General features: G+C 42.5%; 1 protein-coding gene across 6 annotated transcripts in view; it reads left to right on the top strand.

The window, feature by feature from the left end:
* Positions 1–9,479, top strand: part of NPHP4 (nephrocystin 4) — a 571,934-nt gene extending 562,455 nt beyond the window's left edge. For all 6 annotated transcript variants that reach the window (XM_085876134.1, XM_085876135.1, XM_085876132.1 and 3 more), the window contains 2 exons: positions 6,592–6,735; positions 8,814–9,479. In XM_085876134.1, the coding sequence (XP_085732260.1) occupies positions 6,592–6,735; positions 8,814–8,954 (285 nt within the window). In that variant the 3' untranslated portion in view covers positions 8,955–9,479. The remainder of the gene's footprint in view (positions 1–6,591; positions 6,736–8,813) is intronic.
* The last annotated feature ends 3,983 nt before the right edge of the window (positions 9,480–13,462 follow it).

The raw sequence follows: 13,462 nt of genomic DNA, 5'->3' as shown, positions 1-13,462 counted from the left end.
ATTTGTTATCTTGCCAAAACGAAGTTTTTGCAAGATATGTTAGTCAGCTTGTATGTTTTTTTTTTTTGTTTTTTTTTGTCTGTAATCACATATCGATCACTCTGCAGAGCACAGTTATCATTGGAAATTTTTGTAACTTCGCATATCAGAGTCCTATAGAGGTCCCTTTCAGCGCATAAAATTTTGAAGGTCAAGGTCAAAGGTCAAGGTCACTTTGTCGCAAATCAGGGGAGTCGACGAAACCCTTATTTTTTTGAGTAATTTTGATCGGATCGTCTACAAACTTCATGGGAATATAGTTCATGGTATGGCGCTCAGCTGATTAATTTTTGGTGGCGATTGGCCTTGACCTTCATGGTTAGCGCCTGAGGTCAAACATTTGACTCCAAGGTCAAATTTTCAAGTTTTAGGAACCATATCGTGTAGTACCTCAAATTGAACACCTCGATGAGTGCTTTCTAGATATGTCAAGCTTGAGACATTATGACGTCATTTGGTGACGTTATGAGGCAAACGTATATTTTTCATGGTTACTCTGTAGAACGATTCTCATCGGAATCTCTCGAAGGCAGATATTCCTCAAGGAGTCGCTCCTGGTGGATAGCAGCTCTGTTCACCTCAGTGTGACCTTAAAGAAGTCACACGTGGTCACCTTTTGGCAAGATACGGGTCACCCTGCGTGTGACATTGGTTTTTTATTTTATTTGGCTGTTTGTTTGTTTGTGAACAGTATTACGGAAATACTCCTTGACGGATTTCGACGAAACTTGGTGGGGGGGTTAAGTATGATCCAAGGATATTGCCATTAGATTTCGGACTTGGTTCAAAATCCAATATGGCCGCTATGGCGGCCATTTTGAAAAAAAATTGAATTTTTTTTTTGCATTTCTCCATGTTTTAAGTGATCTCCAACCCCCCCCCCCTCCAAAAAAAAATTTTTGCAACTTTTTTTTCAACAAAATTTCGATTTTTTTTTTCATTTCTACATGTTATAAGTGATTTCCAACTAAAAACATGCCAAAATTATAATTGCGGCTGATTTTGTAACTTCAGGTGGATATTCCCACGTAAAATCAATTTCTGTCTCAAGGAATCCACTTATGACGAATGAATTGAGTATGTAAAAGTTAAAAGTAAAAGGGAAAGTTGCAAACTATAACTCTGTGAGCACTGTTGACGTCAAATTGAATGAATAGGATATCAGGTTCACTTGAGTGACCTGGCAGTATTGGCGGTGGAGGTTTTGCACTCTACCGAGTGCTCCCCCTCTAGTTTCACATCTGTCTTTACTGGAAACTATGGTGACACTTTACTAAAACGACAGGTGTTGACAGTTCTTCAAGAACAATAAGAAAAAAGAGCAATCAGAGATTGCAGACCCTCTCCAGGACTTGTTTTGTGTGGTGTATTTTGTGTGGCGTTTGTGTACTGGTGTGTTACGTAATTAATAACAGACATAATTAGAACTGCCACTTCATTACTGCTGGCAATGATGACCAGGTACCAAGACGTCCCGCTGTTATGCAACGCTGCTTTGATTGGACACCTGACCCTGACCCATGACGTTTTTTATTATTCAATTGAATTTACAATGGGATTAAAATTAATTCAATTCAAATCAAATGGAAGACCAAATATGTACAGTCCTGCATTGGAGTAATAATCAGAAGGAACCCAAACAAGCAAAAAGCAAAGATGAAGTCATCAGGAGGAACCTGGATAGGATTCACATTTCAGCTGCTACTCCTTTACCCTCAAACATATCCAGGCACAGCCAAGTGAGCCTTGTTCAAAAAATAAATTAATAAATTGAAAATATCCCAGATTAAAAATAAATAAATAATTCTGGCTGCCAGACCATGCATCCATTCAACTTGAAATTTAATACCTGTATTCCCCATCACGATTAGATTATAATTGTGAGGTTTCACGTCGAATGATTAAGCAGTTCCAAAGAAACCATGTAATATTTTTCTTCAATCCAATATAACTGCCAAACCATGTGACCAATCAATTATTACTTAACAAACGAATGCAATAATGGCTTGGGGTACATTTGTGTGAAGTTTCCCTTCGATCTGTCCAGCTGTTCTTGAGAAGTTTTTTTATGTTTGAGGGAAAATCCAACATGGCTGCCAAACCATGTGTCCTATGCCATCATATGTGTGAACCTTTTATTCCTCATGGATAGGTGGTCATACGTGTAAGGTTTCTCCTCTATCTGTTCAGACATTTTAGAGAAGATTTTTGAAGGTTTTTTTTTTGTTGATATTGTGGAAATTTTTTGTTGAAAGATAACAAACAAACAGAATTTGTTTTGTTTTTACAATTTGGCTGCCAAATCGCGTGACCGATGATGTCATCAAATTTTTTTGTGGATTATTTTATCCCGAGATGACCCTCAAAATTTTTCATACTGATCGGATGTTGTGTTCTGCATATGCAATTATGACATCATAACTATGTCGTCATAAAAAATCACATTCATTCCCCATGAGGAGTACTTGCTATGTGCCAAGTTTCTATTTTTGTCCTTTTTTTGATGCAGTTTCGGAGATAGAGGTCCAAAGTTTTTCCGTTTTTCCAACATGGCTGCCCCACCACATGACCTTTGATGTCATAAGTATCATTAAAACATTCTACATGAGTCGTCACACCAATGGTGAAAATTTCATCTCAATCCGACAAGCAATTGTGGAGAAAAACATGAAAGTTCTGAGCGAACAAACAAACAAACAGACAGACAAACAAATGTACCCAAATGCAACACCCTCTCCTTCGGCGAGGGTAATAAGATACACATCTGTGCAAAGTGGTCTCAATGCATGTGTTGCTGCCCGAAAACCTTTGTGGAGGACCAAAAATCTGAAACTTCATACATCTGATATATGACCCAATGTGAGTGAAGAATTAAATTTATGATGTCGTAGGTCACATGCTATGGCAACCATATTGGATTAAAGGAAAATTAATTGGACATCATTTTCTCCAAAACCGCTCAGCACCAAAAATTGAAACTTGGCATACATCATCAACTCCCCATGGGCTACGTTGGGTGATAACGATGACGTCATTGGTGAAATGGTATTCCAGTTAAAATTGGTTGAATTGAAATCTTTATCCAAAGAATCTGAAACTTCACATATCTGATCGATGACATGACGTGAGTGAAGAATTACATTGATGACATTCATAACCCATGCCAAAAAAACTATGTGACATAATATTGTGCATGGACGATATGGGTATATGGGCCATAATAGTTGCATGTTCAGTTAACGATGGTATTTTTGTTCAGGATGAACGCGTCAGGTGAGACCATGCACTCTACGAGTGCTGTTCTCGTTTTTGTATATTTTCTACAACAATCCATTGTGTGTGTATTGTGTACATCCCTCAGTTGCAATTACTCATTATTTGTGTGTTTCCACAATAATTTTGGAATTTCTCATTCTGTATCACATGCAGTACATACAGTACATAATACAAACATACACACATTCCGATGTAACATATTGTTGCGAATTCGCGCCCGCCGGCGTGCGAACGGCCGCGTAACTCGAATCGCGGTACGTCACCCACCGGACGGACAATTCTGTCGTGACCCTCTCGGACCAACGCCGGGAGATAGTCACGGGTGGGCCTTTTGACCTCACCACAATCGTGCCAATCGGCCACCCGCGTGGGATAGGGTTGTTCGCCAAACTCGACCTACCTAAGTACCCACGCGGATGGTAAACCGGGCGATCGTACCTCGCCGCAGGTCGACTCCGGACACGAGCCGCTTGGGCGGCCTGTTCCGTACTACCGGGATAACCGAGCGGTGTTATCGTCGACCTGGACGGTTCAGATTAATACCGGGATGTTGCACCAAATACGAACCCCTTACATGAAGCAAGATGGAGGGTCAATAAAGAAAAGACGAAGCGAAACGGACACAGTTCAACAAGCAAGCATTTTATTTCCTGGCACACGGAAAGCACGTATATACAACCATACAGAATCAAAATGCACATAAAGCAAATGTAAGATCTAAAACCGACTACGCGCACACATGGCAACACTTATACAGTTTTACTTCACAGATGGCGCCAACACACATTTACACAAAAGTAAAGGAAAGAAGCCACCCTCACAGACAAAGAGGCAGACGGGCCCGTAGGCCAAATGTGCGCGTGACCTGAAGGAGCGGCCAGGTCCGCGAGACTGGGGAGGTCTTACCCGCGTCCTCGTGACGCGTTGGCGGGCAAGCCGCAAATGTAGCCGCGCCGCTGTGCCCCGACTCCGTGCCCCTTGGCGGGTTTCATTGGCACCACGTTTGGAGTGGGGTGGGAACGGGGCCCCCTTTTGCACTATCTCAGCGCGGGGGAAAGGGGGAATTGTTGATGCCCTGGGGGAGGGGAGTGGCTGGCTGGCTTGGGTCCCGCGACGAGACGAGCGATCCCCCACACCGCAACCTCGTCGCCGACCACCGTCCTTCCTGCCTCGGACCCGAGCTCCCTTGCTTGCAGTTCCATCGCGCGCACTCAACTCCACTCTGCCAACGCAACGCTCCTTGTCCCCCAAGAGCAACCTCTCGACGACACTCTCCAAGCAACTCCAAAACCCAACTCTTTTCTCGACGACCGTCTTCAAGCAACTCCAAAACCCAACTCTTTTGCATTCGCCTTGCGCTCGCCTTTTTATAGGCGGCAGGAGCAGCCAATATGCAAATTTTAGGATCAGAACGCGATTGGAGGTGGGGCCACGCCGCCCCCCCCCCGTCAGCCATTGGTCGGGCAAAAATGGGCGTGAACCTCTCCTGATCCTAAAATTTGCATACACGGACTTCACATACACACGCTTGGAGGCGGGGCCAAGCCGCCCCGCGCTCACCAATTGGACGGAGGAGAAGTGGGTGTGAAGCGTTTCTGATCCGAATTTTCCCCTCGGAAAGGCCACCATTCGCGCTCGTGGCTCGGTTCGTTTGGCACCAATCGCCAAACGGGCCCGAGACAGCCCGACGTTCAGTGTTCACAGGTGGTGCGGGAATGGCCGTTGAAGCAATGATGTGGGATGAATTCGTGAAGGTAAAGGCGAAGGTGGTGGTGTGGCATTGTTGTAGTGTGGTTGGCACTGTGGTGGGGATGGTGTGGTTGTTGAGTGTGGTTTGTTTGAAATAAAAGATAGAAAAAGAAAAACGACTAACTCAAAGCGTTGCAGCCCGGATGGATCACATAAATTCCCTCGATACAACGGGTTTGGGATAACTACACATGCAGCTATGAAGATATCTCACCTGAGGGTCCTTTATGGTGAATGCGAATTTCCACAGCCGTAACAATATTCTGGATCACAGAACGTTGGTTCTGCCAAAGCAGTTTCCCAACCTGGGCTCTTGCTGGACGGTTTGCCATCCCTTTCCCAGCAGTAGTTAGGGCAGGAATTTGTCATTTGTTCAAGATGCCAGCAGTTGCTCGCCTGCTACTCTTTCAGAAGGACACCATAGGATCTTTAATATCCACCAATTAATACTGGCTAATGGAATGTCGTTTGACATCCATCTGAGGAATGGCACACACATTTATGAATCACCCTGCCTGTGAACCACTGGTGTGACAGTTTATAGCTGGGTCGGGATTTGAACCCAGGTTAGACAGCTTAAGGATGAGTGTGCGTACCTCTGGACCATCCTGCCAGCCTTTTTTACACATACAGAGTATACCATATACTGAAATCAAAAGAGGCCCAACCAGAACGGCACTCGGCAGAGCATATACCACCACCAGGCTGAACATTTTATGCTTTCTTTCACACTGATAGGCTGGATCTGCATCCGGACCTCAACCAAAATCTCATCAGCTTGGTCTTGTCACCAACCCAGCTCATCCACTAAACCTTTTGGAAAACGTTTAGTCAGAAAAAAATCATTTTCCAACAAGAATGTGATTCAAAACACACTTCTAATATTGTCAAACTTTTAAAGAACAAGGTTACAGCTGGTGTACTCCAATTGTTAGAATGGAGACCCCATAGTCCAGAAAAAGAGTCTGATCGAGGCCATATTGGATTACCTGGAAACAGAGAGGAACAAGAGGAACCCAACTCACCTTACATAATTGTGGAATGTGCCCCAGAATATTTGGCACAATATTCCTGCAAAAGTGAATCGGCCGTATGCAAGAAGCATGGGTAAAAGAGTGATGGCACTCAAGAGGCAAACTGCAGACACACAAAGTATTCAGTGATATAATACAATGACACTGTTCTTATTAACTAAAGCAGTTTGTTTCTTGTGCATTTATAAAGTGAAGGCTGTTGATTGACAAAAATATACACATATGACTGTTGTCTCTGATGATTTGATGAATTTGCCTGAAAGTATGAATATTATTGGAAAAATCCAAACTTTTGCACAGTTCTTTGTATTTCATAGTTTTCATGTAATAATAACACCTTGAATCAAAATATGCTCACCACACAAAACAATGTACCACACAAAATGAACCATTTTCAATGAGAAAGAACGATGTTGAAAACTGCACATAATTGCTGCAAATGTTTGCATCATTGCCAAGGATAACATCTGATTTTCCTGTGATTTTGTTTCAGGCTTTTGAAATTGAGCTGCCTTTATGGGGAGGCAAAGGATCAAACAAGCGCATCACGTACACCAACCCATATCCATTAGAAAAAACTTTCCACCTGAACTGCAACCGCCCCGATCTCGTGCAATTCAAGGACGATTATTTCCAGGTCGTCTATTTTTCTCCAGCACTCACTGAGTCATAATTTATTGGTTCCTTTTCTCAAAGTTTTTCATCTACTCACTATTTAATAAACAGCAATTTTAATACGGTCTTATGTGGACATTTCTCACCGATTTTAATGATAAATCCATCGATCAATTGAATTTCTGATATAATGCTTTTAATTTTTTTTTTTCTCAAAGCACTTTACAAGGAAAGAAAAGGTAAGCAGAAGAAAATAATTAAGACAAAGCAACTGTTAAAAAAAAAAAATGGATTTCAAGCGAGATTTAAAAACTGAAAATTTGCAGAGCCTCATCATTTACGAAGGTCGCATCTCTCATAGTTGAGGAGCATCTTTGAAAAATTCTCCATTCTCAAAATTCTTCATCGTAGTTCTTGAAATGAGCACGAGATTCTCCTTGTTCAGCTTTTGTATTCTTGGAGGTGAGTAATGTTTTAAAAAAAAAATTTTTGTAAAGTTCATGGAGGAGCTCAAGTAGCAGATTAACAGATGGACAGAAGGCCAATGGGTAACAGGGAAGCAAAGGCATCACATATGAATGGATGAGTGGCAGAAAGTCAAGAGCTCTGGATTTGGAATGTGAAAGAGGTTTGGTGATGGGGTTCACCTTGGGGTATGTACTGCAGTTGGCTTGAGAATAGCAATGTTATTTTGCATGGCATGCAGTTAACATTATGGTTAGATTTATGGTTTTAGGATTTTTTGTATACAATGTGGAGGCTCTTGGAGGAGCAAGAACATAGAATGGATCAGGTAGCAGAACAAAAGGAACAGCAGAAAGAGAGGGGGGAAATGCCAACACCAGGGTTGAGGGACAAAATGGAGAGAGACTTGGAGGAATAAGGGATGTAGGGAAGAATGAGGGGTAAGGGAGGACACAGGGGTGAACAACATGGATATAGCCACAAACTCTCGGGAAGGAAAAACTGGAAACTTGGAAAGAGGCTTAATGGAGATAAAAAAAATATGATGGTTGTAATCTGAGATGGTGGAGAATAACTGTCTTGAAGCCCTTGAGGGAAGAATGAGATTGAACAGACTGAGGAAGTTGATTCCACAGGTGGGGAAAAAAGAGGAATGAACGAGTGGAGGTCAGCAGTGATTCTGGATTTTGGCAGTTTCTCCAGAGGGGTTACTGGCAGACCACATACACCCTTCAGAAACCTAGGGGAAAGGGAGAAGGGGACAGAGCATGCAAAGGGCAGACAGTGGAAAAAACTAGAATGGAAGTGGTACAATACAGGAAGACCACTGAGCTGTGTGTGATGGGAAAGTGATAGGCACAAAGACTCATCTTCATCACAGGACATTCCAATGATCTTGCAAGCCTTGGTTTCCACTGCGTCAATCTGAGTAATGTGTGTAGCAGGGGTGTAAGCCCAGAGTGGAGAGCATTACTCCATCAAGCTATGGAGGAAGACCTTGTCGGTAGATAAAAGTTCAAGTGTGTGAAGGAAAGACCTTGCACAACAGAGAATGCCCAGTCTGTGACTGGCTTTGGAGGCAAACTTAGCCACGTGGTTTTCCGAAGAAAGATCATGGCTGATAACGAGGCCCAAAAATTTGAGTGACTGAACTTCTTCAAGAGGATTGTTAAGAAATGAGATGTGAGGGTTTTCCAGGCATTCCTTTTGGAGAGAGAGAGAGTGTGAGATTTGTCATGATTGAAAGACCTATTCTAAGTGTTTGACCTACTCTCAATTCTATCAAGGTCTGCAGAGAGGAAAGAGGCTGTTTGCTACCTGCCTATCTGAAGGATGGAGATGTTGCTGGGTGTATTCATTCGCAAAGAGATAAATAGGATTTTCCAGTCAGAGGTTGGTGCTGTATTTGTGTTGAGGTTCACCTTGTTGGTGTTGCAGTTATCATTAGAGTTATGTTTTCCTTTACAGATGAGGATTAAAATTACTGCTGGGATCATTACTATTTATGCTGAGATTAACGTTGTTAATTACCATTGAAATTGACATTATATGGGTAATTGTTAGAGCCATATTAGTGCTCAAGTAAACATTCAGTGATTTTGCTTTTTCTATACAAGATTGTTTCCTTCATTGCAGGTCAGAGGAGCAGAGACCTATACCATTGGACTACGCTTTGCTTCAAGTGGAGTGGCTGGAAGTGTCGACGTACTAATATTCGTCAATGACTCAGAAGATAAGAATGAAGAGACATTCTGTGTGCGCATTCACTATGTCTAATCATACTCACTATGCTCTACCATGGCAAAGGCAAGACGAGAAGTTGACAGTCGACATTCTGAGGCCAGAAAGTAGCCCCAGTTGTGGTAAATGACAACGATTGTACATATATATATATATATATATATATATATATATATATATATATATATATATATATATATATATATATATATATATATATATATATATTAACATATATATCTGACACAGCAAGACGTGGCACAAATAATTGCAGATGTATATATTGCTCCTGGAAGGTGACAAAGAGGATTTTTTTTTTTAATTGCAATTATTTGACCATTCTCTCGTCTTTTTGAACTTTTGAAGGATTTTGAAACTTGAAAACTTCAGTTGTCGTGTTTGCAACACAAGTCATGGCAATTTCGTTTTCCTGAACTGGGATGTATGTCTTGAAATTTAATTGTTTCTTTCTACTGTTCAAGATAAAGTTGTTAAAGTGATTTTTCTTATTGTGGATCAATTTTATTGACATTTTAACCTTAATGAAATTATCCTTCCATATTTTTGACTTGAGTAATCGGTGGAACAATGATCTTTTTCTTGAGTTCTATCCTTAAAACGATTTATTTACAAGAATGGACTGTTCAACCTTCACGTCTTCACTTCATTTAATGCACTGGCACTCTCTATGTCGGGATGCTGCAGAAAAAAAAAATGTCGGTCTCACTCGCTATATATATACAAGTGAAGTTGGAGTATCTTCTCTAAAATGTCCCTTAGACTACATATGAGAGCCTACCTGGTCTGTTCAGCTGAGTGTCGAGGCAGGGATCACTTTTCAGTACTCCAAACCATGGCAAAAGCTTTAAACCTCGATCCGTCAAAACCGGCAAATCTTCTTCCCGTTCATTATAATCATCATCATCATCATCATCATCATCATCATCATCATCATCATCATCATCATCATCATCTGTATTTCTGAGCTGCCTCTCAATGCCAATAACTCTGGTACCATCCGACAGAGTTTAACTTGGTGCAGCATCCTTTAATATCGTAATTTTAATACCTTGAAAGGATTCCAAGAAAAGTACGCAAAACTGCATTCCTTTGTAAAGTAAAAGGAAGGCAACAGAGGGGTGGGTGGGACTATGACTGTCAATCATCCTGATGGGGGTGGGGCCGCCAAGAACACATTTGTCCTTGGGCCAGTCAGACCTGTATGGGTGCAGTTGATGGTGCAATATCATCACAAAGTCGGTGATAGCAACAACGTACACGTCTTTCTATAAAGTACGTACTATTGAGAATATTAGATCATCTATGATGTATGTACGGTACCATGACAATGAGAGCATGTCTATACACATTTGTCCTACATTTGTGAATCTGTAGAAGGACATCGGGAAAATATATAGATAATACCTTAGACAGATTTATGGAAAAAGGCCATGTATAAATTTTGAAATGCATTTTTGGGTAAAAGTAGGGAACCTGACTTTTTAACATAATTAGAGAATGGTAAATCCTATTAACCCGGTTCCCAAGCCGAATTTAGAGTTTCTGACCATCTAATTAGCATAAGCAAATTGGCTGCCAAATTGCAATTTTTTTTGACACATTCTTGGGGCAAGCATTTATATATCATGTATCTATATATTAATACTGAAGGACCAATTTTGTGCTCCTCTTCGCGGTCGCGTAACGTTTTTCTCGGTACTGTGACCTGGACTGAAAGAAACTTCGTACCTGTAAGAGTGCATCGCACATAGTGGCGATAGTCAACTTTCAACTCTGAAGCAGAATAAACACTTTTCGTTTTACATTCGTTTACATGGCGACGTGTGACGTCACCGCTGAGAGGCGTCAGGACGTCATGACATCATCGGTCATTCGCTGACGCCATTACGTCTGTCGTCGACAGACCGTCAACGCTGAGAGGTGTAATTCCACTCCTCGAAAATAGTGTCTGCAATGTAAAACCCTCTTCTGCACATGCTGACGACCTCAGAATGTGAATTTGACACAAAAAATGTCACAAGAAACATTGTATCTATATATTAATACTGAAGGACCATTTTTGTGCTCCTCCTAGCTGTCGCGTCACATTTTTTCTTGGTACTGTGACCTGGACTGAAAGAAACTTCGTACCTGTAAGAGTGTATCGCACATAGTGGCAATAATCAAACTTCAACTCTGAAGCAGAATAAACACTTTGTTGAGACGGGGGCGAGGAGTGAAGAGGCGGGGGCGAGGGATGAAGAGACGGGGGCAGGGAGTGAAGAGGCGGGAGGCAAGGTAAGCAAATTTTTGGGTGGGGGTAAGCAAATTGAAAGCAGGAGACGGGGGAATGGGGCGGGGGATGAATGGGCGGGGGCTGGGGTGAATTAGGCAGGGTTGTGTGAGGGGTGGACAGGGTGGCGGGGGCCGGGGGCAAGTGGGGCGGGGAATCAAGAGACGGGGAGGGCGGGGAGTGAAGAGGTGGGGGCGGGGCCGGGGTAATGAAATTTTTCGGCGGGGATAAGCAAATTGAAGGCAGGAGGTGGGAGGCGGGGGGGAATGGGGCAGGAGATGAGTAGGTGGGGGCAAGCACACCCTGTCCAGTCCATGTCCCTCTAGTGTGGGTGAGCTGGTGAGGGTTGTTGAATGAACGGAATCCGTCTGTGATGGGGTTTCGGCTAATATATAATATAGTGTTACGGATTTCAGAATCCGGTCTGGTGAATGCATCCACACATCCAGGTCCTCAGACAGTTATTTCCTTAAATGCATGTTCAGATTATCCCCATCCCCACGTCTTAAGGCCCTCTCACACCTTGACGATTTAGCCAACGTATGCCTGACGGGTGAAAAATTGGGCTAAAACGCCGGCACACGATGAATACATTATGGGTAAGTTTGTATACGTTAAGAGCACGCTTGCATACGTCGTAGTACGCTGGCATACATCGTAGAACGCTGTTAAACATCGTAGTTCACCGAGCTGTTAGACAAATTTTCCATGCTTGAAATTTTTCGAAGTATGCCAGCGTATGACTCACACGTTCCGCATAATGCTGGCCATAAGTTGTAGGCACGTTACGCGATCGTTGACACACGTCGACACACGTTACTTGTAAGTTACTCATAAGTCGAAACACGTCGAGGTAATGTTTAGCGTACCCGAAACTTATTTATAACCTATGAGTAATGTGTTGTCGGCACGTTACGCGATCGTTGACACACGTCGACACACGTAACTTGTACGTTACTCATAAGTCGAAACACGTCAATGTAATGGTTAGCGTCAGTGTTCCAGACTCCCTGTTTTTTTTTTTGGGGGGTTTTTTTTTTCTTCGGTATGACGGTGATGTTAACACTTCGATTTCTAGTGCGGTTATAATATAATTAATAGGCTGCCGCTTAACGATTTAAATCATTACCGCACTAGAAATCGAAGTGTCAACATCACTGTCATACCGAAGAAAAAAATAAAAAAACAGGGAGTCTGGAACACTGACGTGAACCATTACGTCGACGTGTTTCGACTTATGAGCTGTTAGGGTTCGACTTATGAGTAACTTACAAGTAACGTGTGTCGACGTGTGTCAACGATCACGTAACGTGTCTACAACTTATGCCAGCGTATGCGGAACGTGTGAGTCATACGCCGAGTACGTCGAAAAATTTTCAACATGCTGAAAATTTCTCGATGTACTACGACGTATGCCAGCGTGCTCTTAACGTATACAAAACTTACTCATAACGTATTCGACATGTGCCAGCTTGGTTCGGCAAATTTTTCATACATCGGCATACGCTGGCTAAAACGTCAAGGTGTGACAGCGGCTTCACACTTCGATGTCAAGTGCGGTTAAGATTTGAATCGTCGAGCCGCAGCCTATGAATAGCCTACGCCACGTGATCGTCGGCAATACGCTGCCGCGCTATGCAGAAGTTAGACTATCGTTGGGCAGAGGTTGTGAACACCGACAACACGCTCAGCATTCGTTGGTATAAGTTATCTATATGTGATTAAAACGTTCTGTTTACGTTACTAATACATAATACATACGTCCAACACGTTATTATACGCCCAAAAATTTTAAAAAACATCAATAGTTCAGCGTACGCCAGCATTTTACATACATTTTGATACATTACCATATGCTGGCTAAAACGTCAGGGTGTGACAGCGGCTTAATGGGATCTTAAATGTGATGTGTTGAGAAGGGTAAAGAAGAGATCCCCTCTCTTATGGGAAGCTCCTTTTTTTTTGTTTTTGACAGACACATTTACACATATTTCTTTCGCGAGCGCTGACCCCGCCTTATTTTTCCTCAGCAACGTTAATGCACATATTTCTTTTGTGAGCGCTGATGCCCGCCTTGTCATGGTAACATGTCATGTTACCATGACATGTCATGTTACTAACAAAGCGCACGGAATGTCATGGTAACAGTGCGCAAGTGTGGCGGGTGAGCTTGGGGGGACTCTGCGCCCGCCGATATAGGCCGCATATATTAAAAGAGAATTGGAGGTCCGTTCTGAGGAGGGAGAAGAAA

The sequence above is a fragment of the Eptatretus burgeri genome, chromosome 4, assembly GCF_056783735.1.
Source record: "Eptatretus burgeri isolate ZD-2024b chromosome 4, Ebu_testis_v1, whole genome shotgun sequence".
Classification (NCBI taxonomy): Eukaryota; Metazoa; Chordata; class Myxini; order Myxiniformes; family Myxinidae; genus Eptatretus; species Eptatretus burgeri.
Note: the sequence above shows the minus strand (reverse complement) of the source record. Positions and strands in the feature narration are given on the sequence as shown.